We start from the raw sequence: 22,506 nt of genomic DNA, 5'->3' as shown, positions 1-22,506 counted from the left end.
TGAATCGCCCACTTGGGGTTTCATACACCCCAACTGGGCTGTTCCAGTTGAAATTCATACAACCTCGCCGGAAGACATTATCTTAATCTCCCACACAGGGCGTGTGAATTTCGAATGGGCCTACCTCAATGGGTGACTCCGTTTGTAATATTCACTCCCTGTGTGGACGATTCCAGTCAAGTCTTGCATGAAGGGTGTATGGATTGCAGTTGGAATAGCCAAAATTTACACGTTTTGATGTATGGATTGCAGCTGCAATAGCCAGGCAGCGACTGGTATGATAGAGCCGGCAACTTGTGAAACCGCCTGGCCATATGACATTTTCCACACGGTTGACGATGGAAATGTACTGAATTTAGAGAATGCACGGCACTCACCACCTGGCAATAGACGAATCCAGACGAAATTTTACACGTTTTGAAGCACAGACAGCAGAACCATTGCCTGTGGTTATCTCTTGTTTATCAAAACACTAGACTAGATGTCTCCATGTTTTGCCCCTAATTATAATGGGGGTGCGGCACATATGAGGCAAAAATGACCATTTTTGACCCCTGTGACCCCCTGGATGACCTCCGATATTAAAACATTTTAAGACTTTTGTAGCCACTTACCCAATACGGCTTGGCTATGCGTTTGGTCTACAACCGATCACGGATGTAGCACTAGTAGTCAATTGTGAGAAAGAAAGAAAGAAAGAAAGAAAGAAACAAACAGCAACTAGAGCAACTGTGCCCTTTGCAAGGGCACGAGGTAAGTTAGGCGGATGACTGTGATCTGATCAAGCAGCAACTGTGCTGGATAGTATTAATTTTAATAAGATTGTTTCATTAATTGCCGTTTTAATAAACCTTAAACGTGGAAAGCTGGCATTTTGAAAACTTGACCTTTGACCTCTGTATGACCCCCTTAATGACCTTAAATGAATTTTAAAATATTTAAAACATGTTAAGAATGTCATAAGGATCATTGCATTTAAATTTCAGCTCAATTGAAGCATTTTGAAAATTTGACATTTGACCCCTTTATTGCCCCTTAATGACCTTAAATGAATTTCAAAATATTTTTTAAATGTTTCAAATGTCATAAGGATCATTGCATTTAAATTTCAGCTCAATTGGAGCATTTTGAAAAACTTGACCTTTGACCCCTTTATGGCCCCTTAATGGCCTTAAATAAATTTTAAAATATTTGAAACATGTTTAGAATGTCATAAGGATCGTTGCATTTAAATTTCAGCTCAATCGGAGCATTTTCGGTTAAAATGACCTTTTTTGACCCCTGTGACCCCTTGGATGACCTCTGACGTTAAACAACCCATAACTTTTGTAGCCAGCTACCCAATACTGCTTGTGACTGAATTTGGTCGAAATCCGATCAAGGCTGTGGAAGTAGTAGCAAATTGTGAGAAGAAGAAGAAAGAAAGAAAGAAAGAACTAGAGCAACTGTGCCCTTTGCAAGGGCACGAGGTAAGTTAGGCGGATGATTGTGACGATCTGATAAAGCAGCAATAGGCCTACTGTGCTGGATAGTATTAATTTTAATAAGACTGTTTCATTAATTGCCATTTTAATATACCTTGATCGTGGAAAGCTGGTATTTTGAAAACTTGACCTTTGACCCCTTAATGACCTTAAATGAATTTCAAAATATTGTTAAGAATGTCATAAGGATCATTGCATTTAAATTTCAGCTCAATTGAAGCATTTTGAAAACTTGACCTTTGACCCCTTTATTGCCCCTTAATGACCTGAAATGAATTTTAAAATATTTTCAACATGTTTAGAATGTCATAAGGCTAATTGCATTTAAATTTCAGCTCAATCAGGCCATTTTGGAAAACTTGACCTTTGACCCCTTCATGACCCCTTAATGACCTTAAATAAATCTTAAAATGTTTTTAAAATGTTTAGAATGTCATAAGGATCATTGCATATAAATTTCAGCTCAATTGGAGCATTTTAAAAACTTGACCTTTGACCCCTTTATGACCCCTTAATGACATTAAATGAATCTTAAAATTTTTTTTTTAAATGTTTAGAATGTCATAAGGATCATTGCATTTAAATTTCAGCTCAATTGGAGCATTTTGAAAAACTTGACCTTTGACCCCTTTATGGCCCCTTAATGACCTTAAATAAATTTAAACATGTTTTAAACATGGTTAGAATGTCATAAGGATCATTGCATTTAAATTTCAGCTCAATCGGAGCATTTTCGGTTAAAATGACCTTATTTGACCCGGTGACCCCTGGATGACCTCGGACGTTAAACAAATCCATAACTTTTGTAGCCAGCTACCCAATACTGCTTGTGACTGAGTTTGGTCGAAATCCGATCAAGGATGTGGGAGTAGTAGCAAATTGTGAGAAAGAAGAAGAAGAGGAAAGAAAGAAATGGCAAGAAAAAAATAAGTTAGGCTGCACGCCTAACTTAACTAGAGCAACTGTGCCCTTTGCAAGGGCACGAGGTAAGTTAGGCGGATGACTGTGACGATCTGATCAAGCAGCAACACTGTGCTGGATAGTATTAATTTTAATAAGATTGTTTCATTAATTGCCGTTTTAATAAACCTTAATCGTGGAAAGCTGGCATTTTGAAACTTGACCTTTGACCTCTGTATGACCCCTTAATGACCTTAAATGAATTTTAAAATATTTAAAACATGTTAAGAATGTCATAAGGGCCATTGCATTTAAATTTCAGCTCAATTGAAGCATTTTGAAAACTTGACCTTTGACCCCTTTATTGCCCCTTAATGACCTGAAATGAATTTTAAAATATTTTCAACATGTTTAGAATGTCATAAGGCTAATTGCATTTAAATTTCAGCTCAATCAGGCCATTTTGGACGCCTAACTTAACTAGAGCAACTGTGCCCTTTGCAAGGGCACGAGGTAAGTTAGGCGGATGACTGTGACGATCTGATCAAGCAGCAACACTGTGCTGGATAGTATTAATTTTAATAAGATTGTTTCATTAATTGCCGTTTTAATAAACCTTAATCGTGGAAAGCTGGCATTTTGAAAACTTGACCTTTGACCTCTGTATGACCCCCTTAATGACCTTAAATGAATTTTAAAATATTTGAAACATGTTTAGAATGTCATAAGGATCATTGCATTTAAATTTCAGCTCAATCGGAGCATTTTCGGTTAAAATGACCTTTTTTGACCCCTGTGACCCCTTGGATGACCTCTGACGTTAAACAACCCATAACTTTTGTAGCCAGCTACCCAATACTGCTTGTGACTGAATTTGGTCGAAATCCGATCAAGGCTGTGGAAGTAGTAGCAAATTGTGAGAAGAAGAAGAAAGAAAGAAAGAAAGAACTAGAGCAACTGTGCCCTTTGCAAGGGCACGAGGTAAGGTAGGCGGATGATTGTGACGATCTGATAAAGCAGCAATAGGCCTACTGTGCTGGATAGTATTAATTTTAATAAGACTGTTTCATTAATTGCCATTTTAATATACCTTGATCGTGGAAAGCTGGTATTTTGAAAACTTGACCTTTGACCCCTTATGACCTTAAATGAATTTCAAAATATTGTTAAGAATGTCATAAGGATCATTGCATTTAAATTTCAGCTCAATTGAAGCATTTTGAAAACTTGACCTTTGACCCCTTTATTGCCCTTAATGACCTGAAATGAATTTTAAAATATTTTCAACATGTTTAGAATGTCATAAGGCTAATTGCATTTAAATTTCAGCTCAATCAGGCCATTTTGGAAAACTTGACCTTTGACCCCTTCATGACCCCTTAATGACCTTAAATAAATCTTAAAATGTTTTTAAAATGTTTAGAATGTCATAAGGATCATTGCATATAAATTTCAGCTCAATTGGAGCATTTTAAAAACTTGACCTTTGACCCCTTTATGACCCCTTAATGACATTAAATGAATCTTAAAATTTTTTTTAAATGTTTAGAATGTCATAAGGATCATTGCATTTAAATTTCAGCTCAATTGGAGCATTTTGAAAAACTTGACCTTTGACCCCTTTATGGCCCCTTAATGACCTTAAATAAATTTAAACATGTTTTAAACATGGTTAGAATGTCATAAGGATCATTGCATTTAAATTTCAGCTCAATCGGAGCATTTTCGGTTAAAATGACCTTATTTGACCCGGTGACCCCTGGATGACCTCGGACGTTAAACAAATCCATAACTTTTGTAGCCAGCTACCCAATACTGCTTGTGACTGAGTTTGGTCGAAATCCGATCAAGGATGTGGGAGTAGTAGCAAATTGTGAGAAAGAAGAAGAAGAGGAAAGAAAGAAATGGCAAGAAAAAAATAAGTTAGGCTGCACGCCTAACTTAACTAAACAACTGTGCCCTTTGCAAGGGCACGAGGTAAGATAGGCGGATGACTGTGACGATCTGATCAAGCAGCAACACTGTGCTGGATAGTATTAATTTTAATAAGATTGTTTCATTAATTGCCGTTTTAATAAACCTTAATCGTGGAAAGCTGGCATTTTGAAAACTTGACCTTTGACCTCTGTATGACCCCTTAATGACCTTAAATGAATTTTAAAATATTTAAAACATGTTAAGAATGTCATAAGGGCCATTGCATTTAAATTTCAGCTCAATTGAAGCATTTTGAAAACTTGACCTTTGACCCCTTTATTGCCCCTTAATGACCTTAAATGAATTTTAAAATGTTTTCAACGTGTTTAGAATGTCATAAGGATCATTGCATTCAAATTTCAGCTCAATTGGAGCATTTTTAAACACTTGACCTTTGACCCCTTAATGACCTTAAATGAATTTTAAAATATTTTTGAAATGTTTCAAATGTCATAAGGATCATTGCATTTAAATTTCAGCTCAATTGGAGCATTTTGAAAACCTTGACCTTTGACCCCTTTATGGCCCCTTAATGACCTTAAATGAATATCAAAATATTTTAAACATGTTTAGAAAGTCATAAGCATCATTGTATTTAAATTTCAGCTCAATTGGAGCATTTTTTGATTAAATGACCTTTTTTGACCTCTGTGACCCCTGGATGACCTTCGACGTTGAAAAAACCCATAACTTCTGTAGCCATCCACCCAATACTGCTTGTGACTGAGTTTGGTCGAAATCCGATCAAGGATGTGGCAGAAGAAGCAAATTGTGAGAAGAAAGAAGAAGAAAGAAAGAAAGAAATGGCAAGAAAGAAATAAGTTAGGCTGCACGCCTAACTTAAAGAAATGGCAAGAAAGAAATAAGTTAGGCTGCACGCCTAACTTAAGAAAAAAATAAGTTAGGCTGCACGCCTAACTTAAAGAAAGAAAGAAAGAAAGAAAGAAAAGAAAGTATTGAAAAAGTGAAAAACTCACATACGGCACTGTTTAAGCATGGTGTGACGGTGACCCACAGACTGCGATTTGAGAATTTTGAATTATTTGACAGATTCCCTGATTTCCCTCTATACGACGCGAATTTACAAACATGAACTAAAACATAAAACATATACATAATAATGGCATAGTACGCCGTCGGTTATCACAGTACTGGTGCAGCCGATCCCTATGTGAGGGATCGAGCTTTTGTCAGATGTGTGACTTATCTAGTCGCGATGAATTCAGAAACACGTCTGATGAAAGCTCAACCACCTACACAGCAACTAGCTGCACCGATATAGTGATAACTGAAATCGTACTCATGAATTCCAGTCGAAAAAGCCTATACTTAAATATTGGCTCTTTTAGAATACATCAAGAAGCTCTCGATTAAAAATGTTAAGGTTTGCCATATCAGCATGATCAATTTACAACTTTCAATTTTGATTTAAAAATAAAACATGTAAACCCACACCCACAAAAACATACACAACCATAAAATAAATAAGTAAATCTGCATAAATACATACCACAAGATGAAGGTACTTAAGGGATATCCTCCGTAATCCAAAGATGCCAATCTATAAATAGTAAATAGGAAACAAAAGAGATATCAGCAAATAATAAATAAACTATAGTGTTGTTGTGGGCTAGTTAATATGCTTACAGTCCATATGCTTTCAAAGAAAGAAACTTGCAAACCAGCTATATCCAGTAATAACGGAGAAGATCTAGAATATGTCAAAGTGCGTACCTCTTCCAAGAAAGGAATATATTCTTCTGTCGACTTGCTGAAATCTGGTTTATGAAACAACACATCTGCCAATATAAGTGGAAATAGGGGGACTGCATGGACGCAGGCCATTTTCCATTAGAAATTGGGTGAAAGGTGAAAATAGCATCATTTTAGAGATTGCCATCTGTGCGAGGATTATATATGCAAATGATATAAAATTCTTCAGTGGGCTTCGCTGAACAGCGATCTTCGCAGGACAAGTAAATCAGGATATACATCAAAACTTTGTGATCAACAACAAGAAGGCTGCTAGTTAAGTAAAGTATTATTACCAAACAGTGTATTTGATTTATTTTGACTGATTGTATGAATTGTTGTCCACTCGCAAAATTATTGTTAAATCATACTTTACTTTTGATTAAAGATTCAGATATTGTTAACTTAATCAAACAGTGTGTTTTGTTGTGCATTCTGAAGTGAATTTGGTGGGTGAAAAGGCCTTGAGTCATTAACGACTCGTAATGTTCAAAATCTATCCAAATAATGTATTCAAGTATAGTGTCATGATAAAGAAATAAGTAAGATCCAAAACACATCGTTGACATAGTCAAAATGTGTAATAAAATGAAGGAAACACAATTATGACAATTCAGATCAAATAGCACTCGTTATTATGGTCCTGTAAAGTATATGAAACAAGTCAATAACAATTGTTTGAAAGGAATCATTATAATTGCATGAAGTGGTGGAAATTCTGTCATAACATGTTTGTACTAATATAAATGTAAACTTGATATAAATACGAGGGGCGGTCAATAAGTTCTATCTCACTCTTGAACATGGTCACTGCATACCTCAATGCACCCATCGCAATTTTTCTTGAAACCTTTAATGTCAACACAATGGAGGTCTTCTGACTGCTCCGTGAGCCATTCTTCAGGGAAAGCTCACAGCATTAACATGATTAACCACCAACAAACCAGAAATTACGAAGGTAGGACTTAAAATTCTAAAATTTGTTTCCCTAACTAGAGGCCCTGGCTGGACCACAATATGGCCCTCTGTCGTGAATGGCAGCTTGACAAACTGAGAAAATGGTACAGGACACAATTCGAGAACAGACCCATTCCTACCACCAACCTTCTTCACTTGATGGCTTGCCTCAATTTTGCTATCAAAATTGTATGATATATACCTATGATTGTACTTTCATTTGCCAAATGAACTGTTATCAATACTCTCCCTGAATCTCAGAAAACAGCGATGAAGACCTTCCACTATGGTGACCGAGTGATGATCTTCTTATGGGCAGGATATCCAGGTGCTTCCACTGAATGGACTCATAATTCCAGTGATTAATGTATATCTTATCACCTTTAGCCAACTATAGATTAAGCTTGTCTCGGTCTTCATTCTAAGTGTATAGAAGGTGTGGACCTGATTATGTCAACGGGTATCAATTTTGTTCATAAAGATTCTGGAACCCCACGTAGAAGACGCCTTGGAATACCCAATTGTTAATGGATTTATATTGAAAACACTTTATGTCATATTTTGTGGCTATCTTATCTTTCTTGTTTGGTTCTTTAATTATTATCACTGCACTGTACCAGCCCGTATAAATAAAAATAAAAATTTGGTGGTGACGTCAGTAAGTCTTTTGGACCTTGGACGATCTTCAAGGACGCTAATTCAATCCTTGAACTCTTAGGACCATTTCGTTGCTGTTAAATATCAAGCACTTCATTTGAGTTTTCATCACCGTCGGGAGAAATTTTCAAGATGGCCCTGTGTTCACTTTTGGAAGTACCTGTGAATTCATGGTGGTAGGCTTCCTCTGAAGAGTGTCCTGCTCATAAACAGTGATGCAAAAAAATAATATTTTTGCGGTAATGTTTTGTAGAAACAAGCTTTACACCGTGTGACAAAGAAGCATACCTTGTTCAACTAACTTTTTGACCGCCCCTAGTACAGAGGGCTTCGTCCTTTTTCACAAGATAACTCAAATTCCCACTGCTTTATTAGCGTTAAAAACAATTTACTGTGGTTTTTATGTGTGTCTTTCTATGCATTTGCATGATTAAAAAATAAAGGTTTCATTACTTAATTCGAGACACGTCTTCGTTTTTAAATAATAACATCAATAAAGAGTCCACGTCTATGGCGAATTTATCGCTTGAAACCTTAGTGGATTTCGCTATTAAAATATTAAAAGATATTAACAAAAAACATTGTTGGTATTAATTATATATGCGACGCTCTATTATGCTGCTACGTCTCCATGCAATTAGGTGTAAGTATCAGTTCTGAACACAGGTATAAGATCATCACAATTCTCTTTAATTTAACTTGATTATTTACGCTACTCACAAGTTAATCAGCGAAAGAAATTGAGCTAAATTGTTTCAGTTCACTGGGTTTTAATTGGCTATTTCCCGTAATTAGATGGACCTAAAATCAAGAGGCGAGTTGATTTGTTGTTTTCTTCTTGTTGTTGGTGCGTGGCGTTGTTGTTTATTGTTGCTGTTTGTGGGGTCGTGTGTCTAACATACATGTAGACTGATCTATTAAAGGAATATCGACATTTTAAATCGTCCATCCACGCCACAAAAACATCGTTATCATTTGCAAATCGCAGACGGGTGCCCGCTATAAGAAAGTTACAATGCAGCAAATACACATTTTGTCGGGGAAATAATGTCGTTCATTTAGGGTGAAGAACCACATTCATGGACAGAAATGCAATTGGCATTAAAACATTGGCAGGTCTATTTTACCGTTGTTGCTGCTGCTGGTATACTGCTGTTGCTAATTCGTTAAAACATGCTACCTTCATAAAGCAATTATGGAAACATTACATACCCTTCGACAAGAACTCCCGTCTACAAATCACTACACAAACAAGCTATATCACCACAACGCCCAACTATTATTTCTAGAAAATCAAATTTGACATCGGTAACCAACGTTAAATTATTGTCAAAGCAATTATAGAACATGGTGATGTTTATAGACGTGTGTGCGTTGTTGAATAAGCGACTTTAAAATCCTATGACTTGTGACATCGGACGTTATTACTGTTTTTCTAAATGCGTCAATTCATTTATTAGCAAAACGTTACAAAATGAAAGTTATAATAATCATGAGAGGACATATTATATATCACTGTATATATGTACGAGCCTTAGTCCTGTAGCAAAATAAACATAAAGTTAAGTGCCAAGTGGTGTAAACAGGAATGGACTTCGTTATAAAACCACAAGCTTGAATCTTTGAGAGAATCCTGGACAAGTTTAACTGACGGTGATCACCCTGCAATGGTTTTGAATATCCAGGTTAGTAATTACTCTGAAGTTGTTTTGATATGCCATCCAGAATTAAAGGTGATAATTAAGAAATTCATTCGTTGGAACTGATGCGGATTTTGTGGCTATATTGGTTATGATTTCGATGAGTTACGGTTTGTGGTGAAGATAGTGTTGGACCCGTTAGTGGTAATCTATAGCATATCTTATTGGTCACTATAGATGATGATTATGTCCATATGCCTTCAAAGAAAGGGACTTGCGAACCAGTTATATCTTATGTAGTCAATGTACTACTATCCAGTAATAACGGTGAAGATCTAGAATATATGTCAAAGCGAATACCTCTTCCAAGAAATGAATATATTCTTCTGTCGATTTGCTGAAGCCTGGTTTATGAAACAACACATCTCAATGTAAGTGGAAACAGCGGGGACTGCATGGACATGATGGATGCGGGTCATTTTCCATTAGAAATTGGGTAAAAGGTATGAAAGAGCACCATTTTGGAGATTGTCATCTGTGCGAGGATTTATATGCAAATGATATAAAAGTCTTCAGTGGACTTCGCTGAACAGTGATCTTCGTACGACAAGTAAATCAGGATATACATCAAAACGTTGTGATTAACAAAGAAAATGGCTGCTAGTGAAGTATTATTACCAAACAGTGTATTTGATTTATTCTGACTGATTGTATGTATTTTTGTTCACTCGCAAAATTATTGTTAAATCATAAACGATTCGGATCAAATAGCACTCGTTATTTACGTATTTGTTATTTCATATGGGCCTGTAAAGTATATGAAACAAGTCAATAACAATAAAATAAACATGTGTTTTTTGTTTGAAAGGAAGAATCATTGTAATTGCATTAAGTAGTGAAAGGTATTAACACTTGTTTGCTTTAGCCCACACAATTTATTTCATAACATGTTTGTACTAATTATAAATGCAAACTTGGTATAGAGTGGTACGAATAAAGGGGATTCGTCCTTTTTTCACATTAATATTACTCAAATTCCCACTGCTTTTTATTAGCATTAAAAACAATTTACTGCGGTTTTTTTATGCGTGTCTTTCTATGCATTTGCATGATTAAAAAATAAATATTTCATTACTTAATTCGAGGCACGTCTTCGTTTTAAATAAAAACATCAATAAAGAGTCCACGTCTATGGTGAATTTATCGCTTGAAACCTTATATTAAAATATTAAAAGATATTAACAAAAACCCATTGTTGGTTTTAATAATATATGAGACTCTCTTTTATGCTACTACATGTATGTCTCCATGTAATTACGTTAAGTATCAGTTCTGAACACAGGTATAAGATCATCACAATTTTGGATTCTCTATATAATTTAAGTTCATTAAAATTTAGGCTACTCACCAGTTAATCAGCGAAAGAAATTAAGCTAAATTGTTTCAGTTCACTAGGTTTTAATTTGCTATTTTCCTTAATAAGATGGATCTAAATTCAAGAGGCGTCGAGTTGATTTTTTGTTTTCTTCTTCTTGTTGTCGTTGTTGTTTTTGTTGCTGTTTGTGGGGTTGTGTGTATAACATACATGTAGACTGGTCTATTAAATGAAATCGAAATATTTAAATCGCCCATCCACGCCACAAAAACATCGCTATCATTTGTAAATCGCGGACGGGTGACCGCTATAACAAAGTTACAATGCAGCAAATATACATTTTGTCGGGGAAATAATGTCGTTCATTTTGGGTGAAGAACCATATTCATGGACAGAAATGCAATTGGCATTAAAACATTAACAGGTCTATTTTACCGTTGCTGCTGCTGCTTGTATACAACTGTTGCTAATTCGTTAAAACATGCTACCTTCATAAAGCAATTACGGAAACATTACATATCCTTCGACAAGAACTCCCGTCTACAAATCACTACACAAACAAGCTATATCAACACAACGCCTAACTATTATTTCTAGAAAATCAAATTTGACATCGGTAACAAACGTTAAACTATTGTCAAAGCAATTATAGGGCATGGTGATGTTTATAGACGTGTGTGCGTTGTTGAATAAGCGACTTTAAAATCCTATGACTTGTGACATCGGACTTTATTACTGTTTTTCTAAATGCGTCAATTCATTTATTAGCAAAACGTTACAAAATGAACGTTATAATAATCATGAGAGGACATATTATATGAGCTTCAGTCCTGTAGAAACGTAAACATAAAGTTAAGTGCCAAGTGGTGTGTAACAGGAATGGATTTCATTATAAAACAACACACTTGAATCTTTGAGAGAATCCTGGACATCTGATGGTGATCACCCTGCAATGGTTTTGAATATCCCGGTTAGTAATTAGTCTCAAGTTGTTTTCACATGGCATCTAGAATTACATGTGATATTAAGAAATTCATTCGTTGGAATTGATGCGGATTTTGTGGCTATGATGGTTATGATCTCGATGAGTTCGGGTTTGTGTTGAAGATGGTGTTGGTGTTAGTGGTAATCTATCATATCTTATTGGTCACTATAGATGATGATTATGATGAAGTTGCTGACGATGACGACGATGACAATATCAATGATGGTAATGTGGCATGTGTGGTCAAGGTCGTGTGGCATGCATTGTCATGGTCAGTCATTGCTGTGACCAAGTGTGATGTGCCCTGAGTAATAAATTATTGAATTTGATAATTCATTTTTGTTTACAATTTAAAGTTGGGAATCCCTTTTTTCCATATAATCACAGAAAACAAAGTCAGGGCTATGGATGGGGAATCCTCGAGAATGATGTAAAGTAGATATGACATCATATTGGAAATACCTCAGGAAGCGTTGTAATGTTAAAGGTTAATGTTTATAATTAGGCTTGGGAATTTCCAGATTACATCATATGTTGTGAAAGTATGAATGAAGTAATAATGGGACATTTTAGTGCTTAGTATAAGAAAATGTACAGGAATTGTGTCGAAGATTATGACAGTGTTGTTGTGGGCTAGTTAATGTACTTGCAGTCCATATGCCTTCAAAGAAAGGGACTTGCGAACCAGTTATATCTTATGTAGTCAATGTACTACAATCCAGTAATAACGAAGAAGATCTAGAATACGTCAAAGAGCGTACCTCTTCCAAGAAAGGAATATATTCTTCTGTCGATTTGCTGAAGCCTGGTTTATGAAACAACACATCTCAATGTAAGTGGAAACAGAGGGACTGCATGGACATGATGGATGCAGGTCGTTTTCCATTAGAAATTGGGTAAAAGGTATGAAAGAGCACCATTTTGGAAATTGTCATCTGTGCGAGGATTTATATGCAAATGATATAAAAGTCTTCAGTGGACTTCGCTGAACAGATCTTCGTACGACAAGTAAATCAGGATATACATCAAAACTTGTGATTAACAAAGAAAATGGCTGCTAGTAAAGTATTATTACCAAACAGTGTATTTGATTTATTCCGACTGATTGTATGTATTTTTGTTCACTCGCAAAATTATTGTTTAATCATAAACGATTCGGATCAAATAGCACTCGTTATTTACGTATTTGTTATTTCATATGGTCCTGTAAAGTATATGACACAAGTCAATAACAATAAAATAAACATGTGTTTTTTGTTTGAAAGGAAGAATCATTATAATTGCATGAAGTAGTGAAAGGTATTAACAATTGTTTGCTTTAGCCCACACAATTTTATGTCATAACATGTTTGTACTAATTATAAATGCAAACCTGATATAGAGTGGTACGAATAAATTTACAAGGGCTTCGTCCTTTTTTCGCATGAATATAACTCAAATTCCCACTGCTATCTTAGCGTTAAAAACAATTTACTGCGGTTTTTATGTATATCTGTCTATGCATTTGCATGATTAAAAATAAATATTTCATTACTTAATTCGAGGCACGTCTTCGTTTTAAATAATAACATCAATAAAGAGTCCACGTCTATGGCGAATTTATTGCTTGAAACCTTGGTGGATTTCGCTATTAAAATATGAAAAGATATTAACAAAAACCATTGTTGGTATTAATAATATATGAGACCCTCTTTTATGCTACCATGTCTCCATGCAATTACGTTTAAGTATCAGTTCTGAACAGTGAACACAGGTATAAGATCATCACAATTTTGGATTCTCTATATAATTTAAGTTCATTAAATTTACGCTACTCACCAGTTAATCAGCGAAAAAGAAATTAAGCTAAATTGTTTCAGTTCACTAGGTTTTAATTGGCTATTTTCCGTAATAAGATGGACCTAAATTCAAGAGGCGCCTAGTTGATTTTTTGTTTTCTTCTTCTTGTTGTCGTTGTTGTTTTTGTTGCTGTTTGTGGGGTTGTGTGTATAACATACATGTAGACTGGTCTATTAAATGAAATCGAAATATTTAAATCGCCCATCCACGCCACAAAAACATCGCCATCATTTGTAAATCGCGGGACGGGTGACAGCTATAACAAAGTTACAATGCAGCAAATATATTTTGTCGGGGAAATAAATATGTCGATCATTTTGTGTGAAGAACCATATTCGTGGACAGAAATGCAATTGGCATTAAAACATTGGCATGTTTATTTTACCGTTGTTGCTGCTGCTTGTATAATGCTGTTGCTAATTCGTTAAAACATGCTACCTTCATAAAGCAATTATGGAAACATTACATACCCTTCGACAAGAACTCCCGTCTACAAATCACTACACAAACAAGCTATATCAACACAACGCGTAACTATTATTTCTAGAAAATCAAATTTGACATCGGTAACAAACGTTTAACTATTGTCAAAGCAATTATAGGACATGCTTCCCTATTTAGCCGAAATGACTTGCATACGATAGGTGATATGCCTCAACTTTTGTTGATACACCATTCAAAATACATACGATAATCGAGCTCAAATGAGATCGAAAATTGTACGGTAAATGTGTGTCTATTTTTGCATTTTTCTCAAAAACTAATAACACAGTGGTAACAAAAGTTACATATATTATTGGGGCAAGGAATCCAATTACTACACTGGAATTTCAGTGACCCATGTCAAGCGGTTTGTTATTTATGATAAGAAATAAGGTACCGCTAGGATGTACCTCGTTTCCTATCATATGTGACCGTACAGCACGAATGAGCCGTAAATGTCCTCAATTGTATTCTGAGTTACAGTGTAAAATGGGCATGAAGGTCATATTCATAGGTATTTCAATTTGGTGCTACGTGTATCTCATTAAATGAGGTACACGTAGCACCAAATTGAGGTACCTATGAATACGACCTTCATGCCCATTTTACACTGTAACTCAGAATACAATTGAGGACATTTACGGCTCATTCGTGCTGTACGGTCACATATATTATACTGAACCGCTTGTCTTGAGTCACTGAAATTTCACTGTAGTAATTGGATGCCTTGCCCCAATAATATACATAACTTTTGTTACCAGTGTGTTATTATTTTTTGAGAAAAATGCAAAAATAGTCACAAATTTACCACAGGGATGTAGTAGGCCTACCCCCTTAAGCGCATGCACATTCTGTATTTCTTATGAGTTTGTTTTGTATGGCAGTACATGACTGAGAAAGAGATTAAACATAGTTTGGTCTTTTTAACAGTCATTTGTCATGGGTTTGTTTTACATATGTCAGTAACTGACTGAGAAAGAGATTACATGAGAGTGAAAATAAATGCATTGCGAGTCAAGCATACTAGCGACTGATAATAGCTGTTACGTCATCATTTTCATCTGGGTCGTCAGCATGGTTAGTTGATATAAACAGTCTTATCTCTCACAACTCCCGTATTTTGCGTGTGAGTATTAGGACTGGTGGATTTTGTAATGTCAGAGAGGGGTTGTCATGGTCCCATATACTGATATACTAGGCACTGAACAAGTGCTAAAACTAGGTTGAAAATGTTATTTTATCGTGCCGCCAGTTCATGTCATGTCATGATTATATACTTTGATAGAGGACGGGAGTAAAAAGTGTTATAAACACAAGGAAAAGCAAGGTTTATAATATTCAATTATTCTCATGATCACACACGATACAAAATATACGTGGGGACGGTCTCCTGGTTGGAGGTATACGGGGATGTGCCACGGTTTTAGGGTACCGTACCTTTTCAGCGATTTTGGTATATGATTATGGGTGGGTTTAAGTGCATTGGACCAATATTTAAATGATAAATCCTTGGCGCTGCTTAACCCTTTAAAAGGTTTTTTTTATTCAAGTTCACACCATTTAATAAAACTGCATTATTTTTTTGATCAACATTATTAATGTCATTTGTTATAGTTGCAGTCCTAAGGTAAGATTATAAACCTGAAAATGAATGCTCAAGAAACTTTACAGATCACTAAAAAAATAATAAAACGTACCCTTTACTGCATGAAATCCCTCGCACTTTGAAAGACGTGTTATCTACACTCAAAGTTGCTTCATAAATGAGGGCGATATTAATTTGATAACAGACACGCGTCAGGTACTGGAACAGTATGGTTACACGTGTTATTATCTGTTGCTCTTCAGCTACTTTCAAGATCAATTTGTTTTAATTAAACAACTTACTGTGTCTCCTCTTTTATGTCCTAGCGCTAGTATTACATGTTTAAACACGGTTCAAATTATTTTCCCGGTGAACATCAATTGCAATGCCTATCAAAGACCAAGCTCAATAATTCATGGAGTGAAGAAGAATGAACAAAACTTCGAACGCAAGAAATAAATCAATACCATGCATCTATCATAAGGCATACATCACCTATAATTATTTAATACCTTAATAATTTAACACAAAAATAATCAGAAAAAGTGGGAATAAAATTTATAACCCGTCGAAGCTGAGTAGGGAAAAAAGTCATTCCAGGACCAGGCATTCGAAGCGATTAATTACGGTGCCTTTAATATGGCGCCATCTACAAGGAGAACCATTAGCGTATTTTATGCCTCACGATATAGACGAGGGCTCACTTCAAGAAAGATCAGTGCACTTGCAGGGTCTGTGCACTTGCAGCTAGGCTACAAAGGCGTGGATGTTTCAGTCTATATATAATAAGAGCTGAAATGAAGCGCCAGTTTTCGAAATCAATAATCAATATCTCGAAATATAAAGAACAATAATAAGAATTTTCATTATGAATTTCAGTACTAGGACTCATCTACGCATTGCAGCTATTGCACTTACCCACTTCTGGCACTGATCAGTCGAACGAACACAACTTTTTTTAAACGTTAAACATATTTTAAATAGGAATGTGTCAGATAGTTACATTTAAGAGTACTAGCGATCCTATAGTACTGCTCAAAATTTCTTGAATCGGAATGCAGTTATGTATTATGAAAAGAAAAGAAAGTTTCCATGGAGGATAAAGTGAATCCTCCGACTCTCTAAACTGTACGCATAAAAGTGCGTAACCTTCAATGTCGGTTACATGAAGGTCGTGAAAACTTTTACAACGTTTGTATGGAAAAGCACTACAACACTGTTGTCAAATCTGTTAGGGGCGCACCATTGCATTTCCGGGGGGGGGGGCATGGGAGTTTTTTGAAAAAAAGAAATAACATTGCCCAATAGTGCATGAGACAAAAGTTGAATTACCCACAAGTGAGACGATCAAAATTCACCTCGCTGATGAGTAAACAAATCCCCCACTCAACAAAATAATAATTCACCGCCGAAGCCAGCGAATAAAAATTGACGCCAAAAGCGGCGAAAAAATCCGCCTGACCCAAACTGCTATGCCCCCAAGCCCCAACCCCCGAATAAAACGGTGCGTCGATTATTGTAAGAGATAGGCTATATACTTCGGCAAACTGTTTTTGCAACATATTTGTGACTTAAATAACATCAACTTATAATATTTTTGCAGCCAGGTTTCAAAAATGTTTTCGAATGTTATAGACAGGGGTAGCGTTTTAAGGGGTCTTGGGGTCCAGGACTCCTTGATTTGGCAGATCCCCGTGATTTGGACCCCTTAATTTTGTGCGTCTGTGTAGAATTAGATGCCTGGACCCCTTTATTTGACAATTTGGACCCCTGGCCTCGGCAGGTCACCGCTAACCCTGGTTATAGACCTAAAAATGTGTTGTCCTTCATTTAACTCCTTGAACGAGTTGAAATTCACTCTTTTAGAGTGGTTTTCATTCTTTTTTGAGTGGTTTTGAAGTTTAAAAAACACATTTCACTCATTTTTGAGTGGTTTTATAAGTGAATCACTCTTTTGGGGAGTGAGTTTTTCACTCTTTTACATTTAGAGAGATATCCTTAATTTTTAACTCTTTTTCTTCTGGGTATATTGACGTTATTTTTTCACCCATTGAACCGGCTGACCTACTTTTCAGAGGCGTGTTAATTATTTGGATGTATTACAAGCCTTGGAATATTTGCTGTCATTACGGCACAGATGATTTATACAGGGAAATCAAAGTATTAATTGACCATGAACTTAGCACGGTCAACACCTTTAATTGCGTGATGGAATGCAAAGACAGTTCCAAAGTTGCTGAAAATGTGCCGATGTTTGGAATTCGAATAATAACCTATATAACACCATTGTTATCAACTAATTTCTTGGCACAATATGTTTCAAAGTTTGAGAGTTTATAAATTAATATTATCTGTAGGTAAATGAACCCAGGAGGGAAGCCTGTCTAGACGGCCGGTTATAAGATTTGGCAAACTCTTAATACCATCTAGATTTCAAAAGTTGATGATGTCATTTGTTTTATTTACGTGTTTTATTTTGTAACGCCTCTATTATAGATCTAAATATAGAATATTTGAGCGTGACTTGGAGTTATAATGTTGACAGTGTTCAGGTGTTGTAACCCACATAAAATGAAAATGCTTACTACGAGATTTTTTTTCATTCTGAGACCAAACTTATTTATATGTTTGTTATTTCCAATGAGATGTTTGATTACTTGCATGTTATTCCGAGCCCAAATGGATTGAAAATAGGGAAAAGCAAATAAAATAACATGATTAAAGGGCAAATATTTTAAGAATATGCACATGATGTTTGACTAAAGTGAAATCAATCAATTTAATTTCTATATCGAGTTATTTTGATATATAGCCGTCAACAATAATTGAAAACACTACTAACATGACTAACATGATTGAAGGCAATATCTACCACTTTCTGTTCACATTTTTTAAATATTGCAAATTGATCCCACAAAATTTTAATTTTCTAAATTTCAGTTTCAAAAACTTTCATCACGGTATGCAAATCAGCCGTTCTTGGTTTGCCCCATTTTTTGGACAGACTGTAGAGTTCAAGATAAGGGTAATGTAAGTGAAACGTGATTACAACCGGATTACCGGATAGCCTATACTTTAGCATTACAGCACTTTCATGGAAAGTGACGATACAATAATTAGTCAACAATCAAAACAACGCGGCGTTCTTGAAGTAAAATAATTATCGTAGCACTGCTCGATGCTGCGTGTACTCTTAGCCTATAATTTACAGCTTTTGTTTTCTTGATCTTCTACTTGCCTGTTTATACGATTAAGCTATATGTCTATACCTGTTCAGTGGCGTAGACAGGAATTTTCCAGAGGGGTACATGTGTTATTATATGTTGCTCTATAGCTACTTTCAAGATCAGTTTGTTTTAATTAAGGTTATTAATTATTTTAAACTGTTGTGATTTGGTAGTTCACAGCATCTTACGAATGGTAGTGAGCTTTAGCAAAAACTGCATTGCTCAATTCATAGCGAGCGTGTAGAAGAATTAAAATATCACCGATATACTTTTATAGGTGCTGCGGTTCTTGAGTTACGTTGTAAATAGGGCTGAAACAACAACACTTTTGTAAAACGTACATAACTCATTAACAACAATAAATTAAGCAAGTTTGCAAAGTGTACGATTTGTAGAATAAACTTTTGCAAACTATAGGTGTTAATTTTCAATAATATATTCATCTAGATAATGAAAATCGATTTTTAGGTTGCTTCGACCAACAATGCCTCGTCTACCCTTAAACAACTTACTGAGTCTCCTCTTTTATGTTCTAGCGCTAGTATTACATGTTTAAACACGGTTCAAATTATTTTCCCGGTGAACATCAATTACAATGCCTATCAAAGACCAAGCTCAAAAATTCTTGTTTGAAGAAGAATGAACAAAACTTGGAACGCATGAAATAATCAATACCATGCATCTATCATAAGGCATACATCACCTATAATTATTTAATACCTTAATAATTTAACACAAAAATAATCAGAAAAAGGGGGAATAAAATTTATAACACGTCGAAGCTGAGTAGGGAAAAAAAGACAGTTCCGTTCGAAGCGATTAATTACGCAGGGCCTGAATTACGGTGCCTTTAATATGGCGCCATCTACAAGGAGAACCATTAGCGTATTTTATGCCTCACGATATAGACGAGGGCTCACTTCAAGAAAGATCAGTGCACTTGCAGCTAGGCTACAAAGGCGTGGATTTTTCAGTCTATTATATAAGAGCTGAAATGAAGCGCCAGTTTTCGAAATCAATAATCAATATCTCGAAAAGTCGAAATATAAAGAACAATAATAAGAATTTTCATTATGAATTTCAGTACTAGTAGTACTGTCTGTTCAATTAGCTTAGATTCTTGAATTTTTAAGATATTTGAAAAAATAAAAAAATGCTGCCAAAGTCATCAAAGAAAAGTGTTAGCACAGCCTTAGACCCAACGTGATTTATACTTTTCAAATTCCCAAGTTCAATTTAAAACACGATTTCTTTTCAATTTTGCCTCATTTTAGGCAGTTACTTGGGTCCACACAAAGGGTTCGCGACCTTTTTACAAATCGAGTGGGACGGTCCATTCTCAACTTAGGGCATAGACCCTATCCAATATAGCAAAACAACCTGTTCACCAATCTGTCCTGTCATTTCAATAGAGGCCTTGCATGTGACTTGAGTATCATCCCGTAAATATGGCGGACTACTCAAATGCATTCAACAAAAGCATGATTGCAATCTACCGTGACAGTTCGTCTCACACACATAACCCTGCACTACGATCAAATAGGTTGATGACAACATTTGATTGAATGAACTGCACTCCGCCATAACTACGGTGAAGGACACCGGTTCAAATCATTTGTTTGGAGCCAGTCGATAAAATGATGCAGGACCTCTATTGTTATACCGTTCCGGTTATTGGATGATATAGGTGATGATGGTCCACCGGTCTTTGTTACACGAAATTATATGGCGCGATTACGTTTTATGCATAACATTATTCTGAGCATTATTTTTTCCTAAACATTTTTTTCCATCTTATTTCAACTGGTTTACAATGTAAATTGAGTTTTGTTTAATACCATCATTCCTGCCCAAGAATCAGCATTCGCTTGACATTTTCAGATACAGTGACTTTTCAAAAATTGCTTTCTGTAACCTGATTATTTTGAATAATATTTTCTTGTACAAAAGTTCTTTTGTCCTTCTCATAGTTCGTATTCAACAAACAAAACGAAATAACTAATTGAAAATAAATGTGTAGTTTTATAAAAGGCCTAAATGCCTACACCTTCTCAGATCCATTCGCAAAATAAATTCGCAAAGGAAATAAATAAATAAATAAATAAATAAATAAATAAGTAAATAAATAAATAAATAAATAAATAAATAAATAAATAAATAAATAAATACGCAAGGCATGTATTTATATAAGCTGGGTCTATTTTAGAAAACTTAAATGTAGTTCATAAATAATAAGGTAATGTTTCAACAGTAGGATTTCAACACAAATCTGAAATAGGCCTACTGACAAATATAGCTATTTTGCTGGACAATTCTTGATGCGGAAGGTCGAATAAATACTCCCCAGCGCATTGTGACATATCGTCCGGCGTCCCCATTGCTCTAAATGGATTGATTCAAAAAGTTTATGGTACCCGACGTTCTACGGCTTGTTTTGAAAATATCGCGGGAAAAGACCAAAATTGAAAAGAAATGGGGTTTTAAATTGAACTTTAGAATTTGAAAAGTATAAATCACGTTAGGTCTAAGGCTGTGCTAACACTTTTCTTTGATGACTTTGACCGCAATTTTGTATTTTTTCAAATATCTTAAAAATTCAAGAATCTAAGCTAATTGAACAGACAGTAGTACTCATCTACACATTGCAGCTACTGCACTTAGGCCTACCCACTTCTGACTTCTGGCACTGAGCAGTCGAACGAACACAACTTTTTTTAAACGTTAAACATATTTTAAATAGGAATGTGTCAGAACGTTTTATAGTTACATTTAAGAGTACTAGCGATCCTATACTGCTCAAAATTTCTTGAATCGGAATGCAGTTATGCATTATGAAAAGAAAGGAAAGTTTCCATGGAGGATAAAGTGAATCCTCCGACTCTCTAAACTGTACACATAAAATTGCGTGAAAACTTTTTACAACGTTTGTATGGAAATGCACTACAACACTGTTGTCAAATCTGTTAGGGGCGCATCATTGCATTTCCGGGGGGGGGGGAGTTTTTTTGGGGAAAAAAAAGAAATAACTTTGCCCACCAGTGCATGAGACAAAAGTTGAATTACCCACAAGTGAGACGATCAAAATTCACCTCGCTGATGAGTAAACAAATCCCCCACTCAACAAAATAATAATTCACCGAATAAAAAATTGACGCCGAAAGCGGCGAAAATAAATCCGCCTGACCCAAACTGCTATGCCCCCAACCCCCGAATAAAACGGTGCGTCGATTATTTTAAGGCTATATACTTCGGCAAACTGTTTTTGCAAAATATTTGGGACTTAAGTAACATCAACTTACAATGACTTATAATATTTTATTATTTTTGCAGCCAGTTTTCAAAAATGTTTTCGAATGTTATAGACCTATATCCTTAATTTTTAACTCTTTTTCTGCTGGGTATATTGACGTTATTTTTTCACCCATTGAACCGGCTGACCTACTTTTCAGAGGCGTGTTAATTATTTGGATGTATTACAAGCCTTGGAATATTTGCTGTCATTACGGCACAGATGATTTATACAGGGAAATCAAAGTATTAATTGACCATGAACTTAGCACGGTCAACTCCTTTAATTGCGTGATGGAATGCAAAGACAGTTCCAAAGTTGCTGAAAATGGGCCGATGTTTGGAATTCGAAAAATA

The 22,506-nt window shown here is 35.5% G+C and overlaps 1 protein-coding gene across 1 annotated transcript in view; it reads right to left on the bottom strand.

Annotated features, from left to right (window-relative positions):
• Nucleotides 1–22,506, bottom strand: part of LOC140150188 (uncharacterized) — a 208,246-nt gene that overhangs the window by 114,721 nt on the left and 71,019 nt on the right. The window contains exon 3 of the mRNA XM_072172193.1: nucleotides 5,872–5,922. Within this exon, the coding sequence (XP_072028294.1) occupies nucleotides 5,872–5,922 (51 nt within the window). The remainder of the gene's footprint in view (nucleotides 1–5,871; nucleotides 5,923–22,506) is intronic.

The sequence above is a fragment of the Amphiura filiformis genome, chromosome 4 (assembly GCF_039555335.1).
Source record: "Amphiura filiformis chromosome 4, Afil_fr2py, whole genome shotgun sequence".
Taxonomy (NCBI): Eukaryota; Metazoa; Echinodermata; class Ophiuroidea; order Amphilepidida; family Amphiuridae; genus Amphiura; species Amphiura filiformis.
This window is presented reverse-complemented; position numbering and strand designations above follow the sequence as displayed.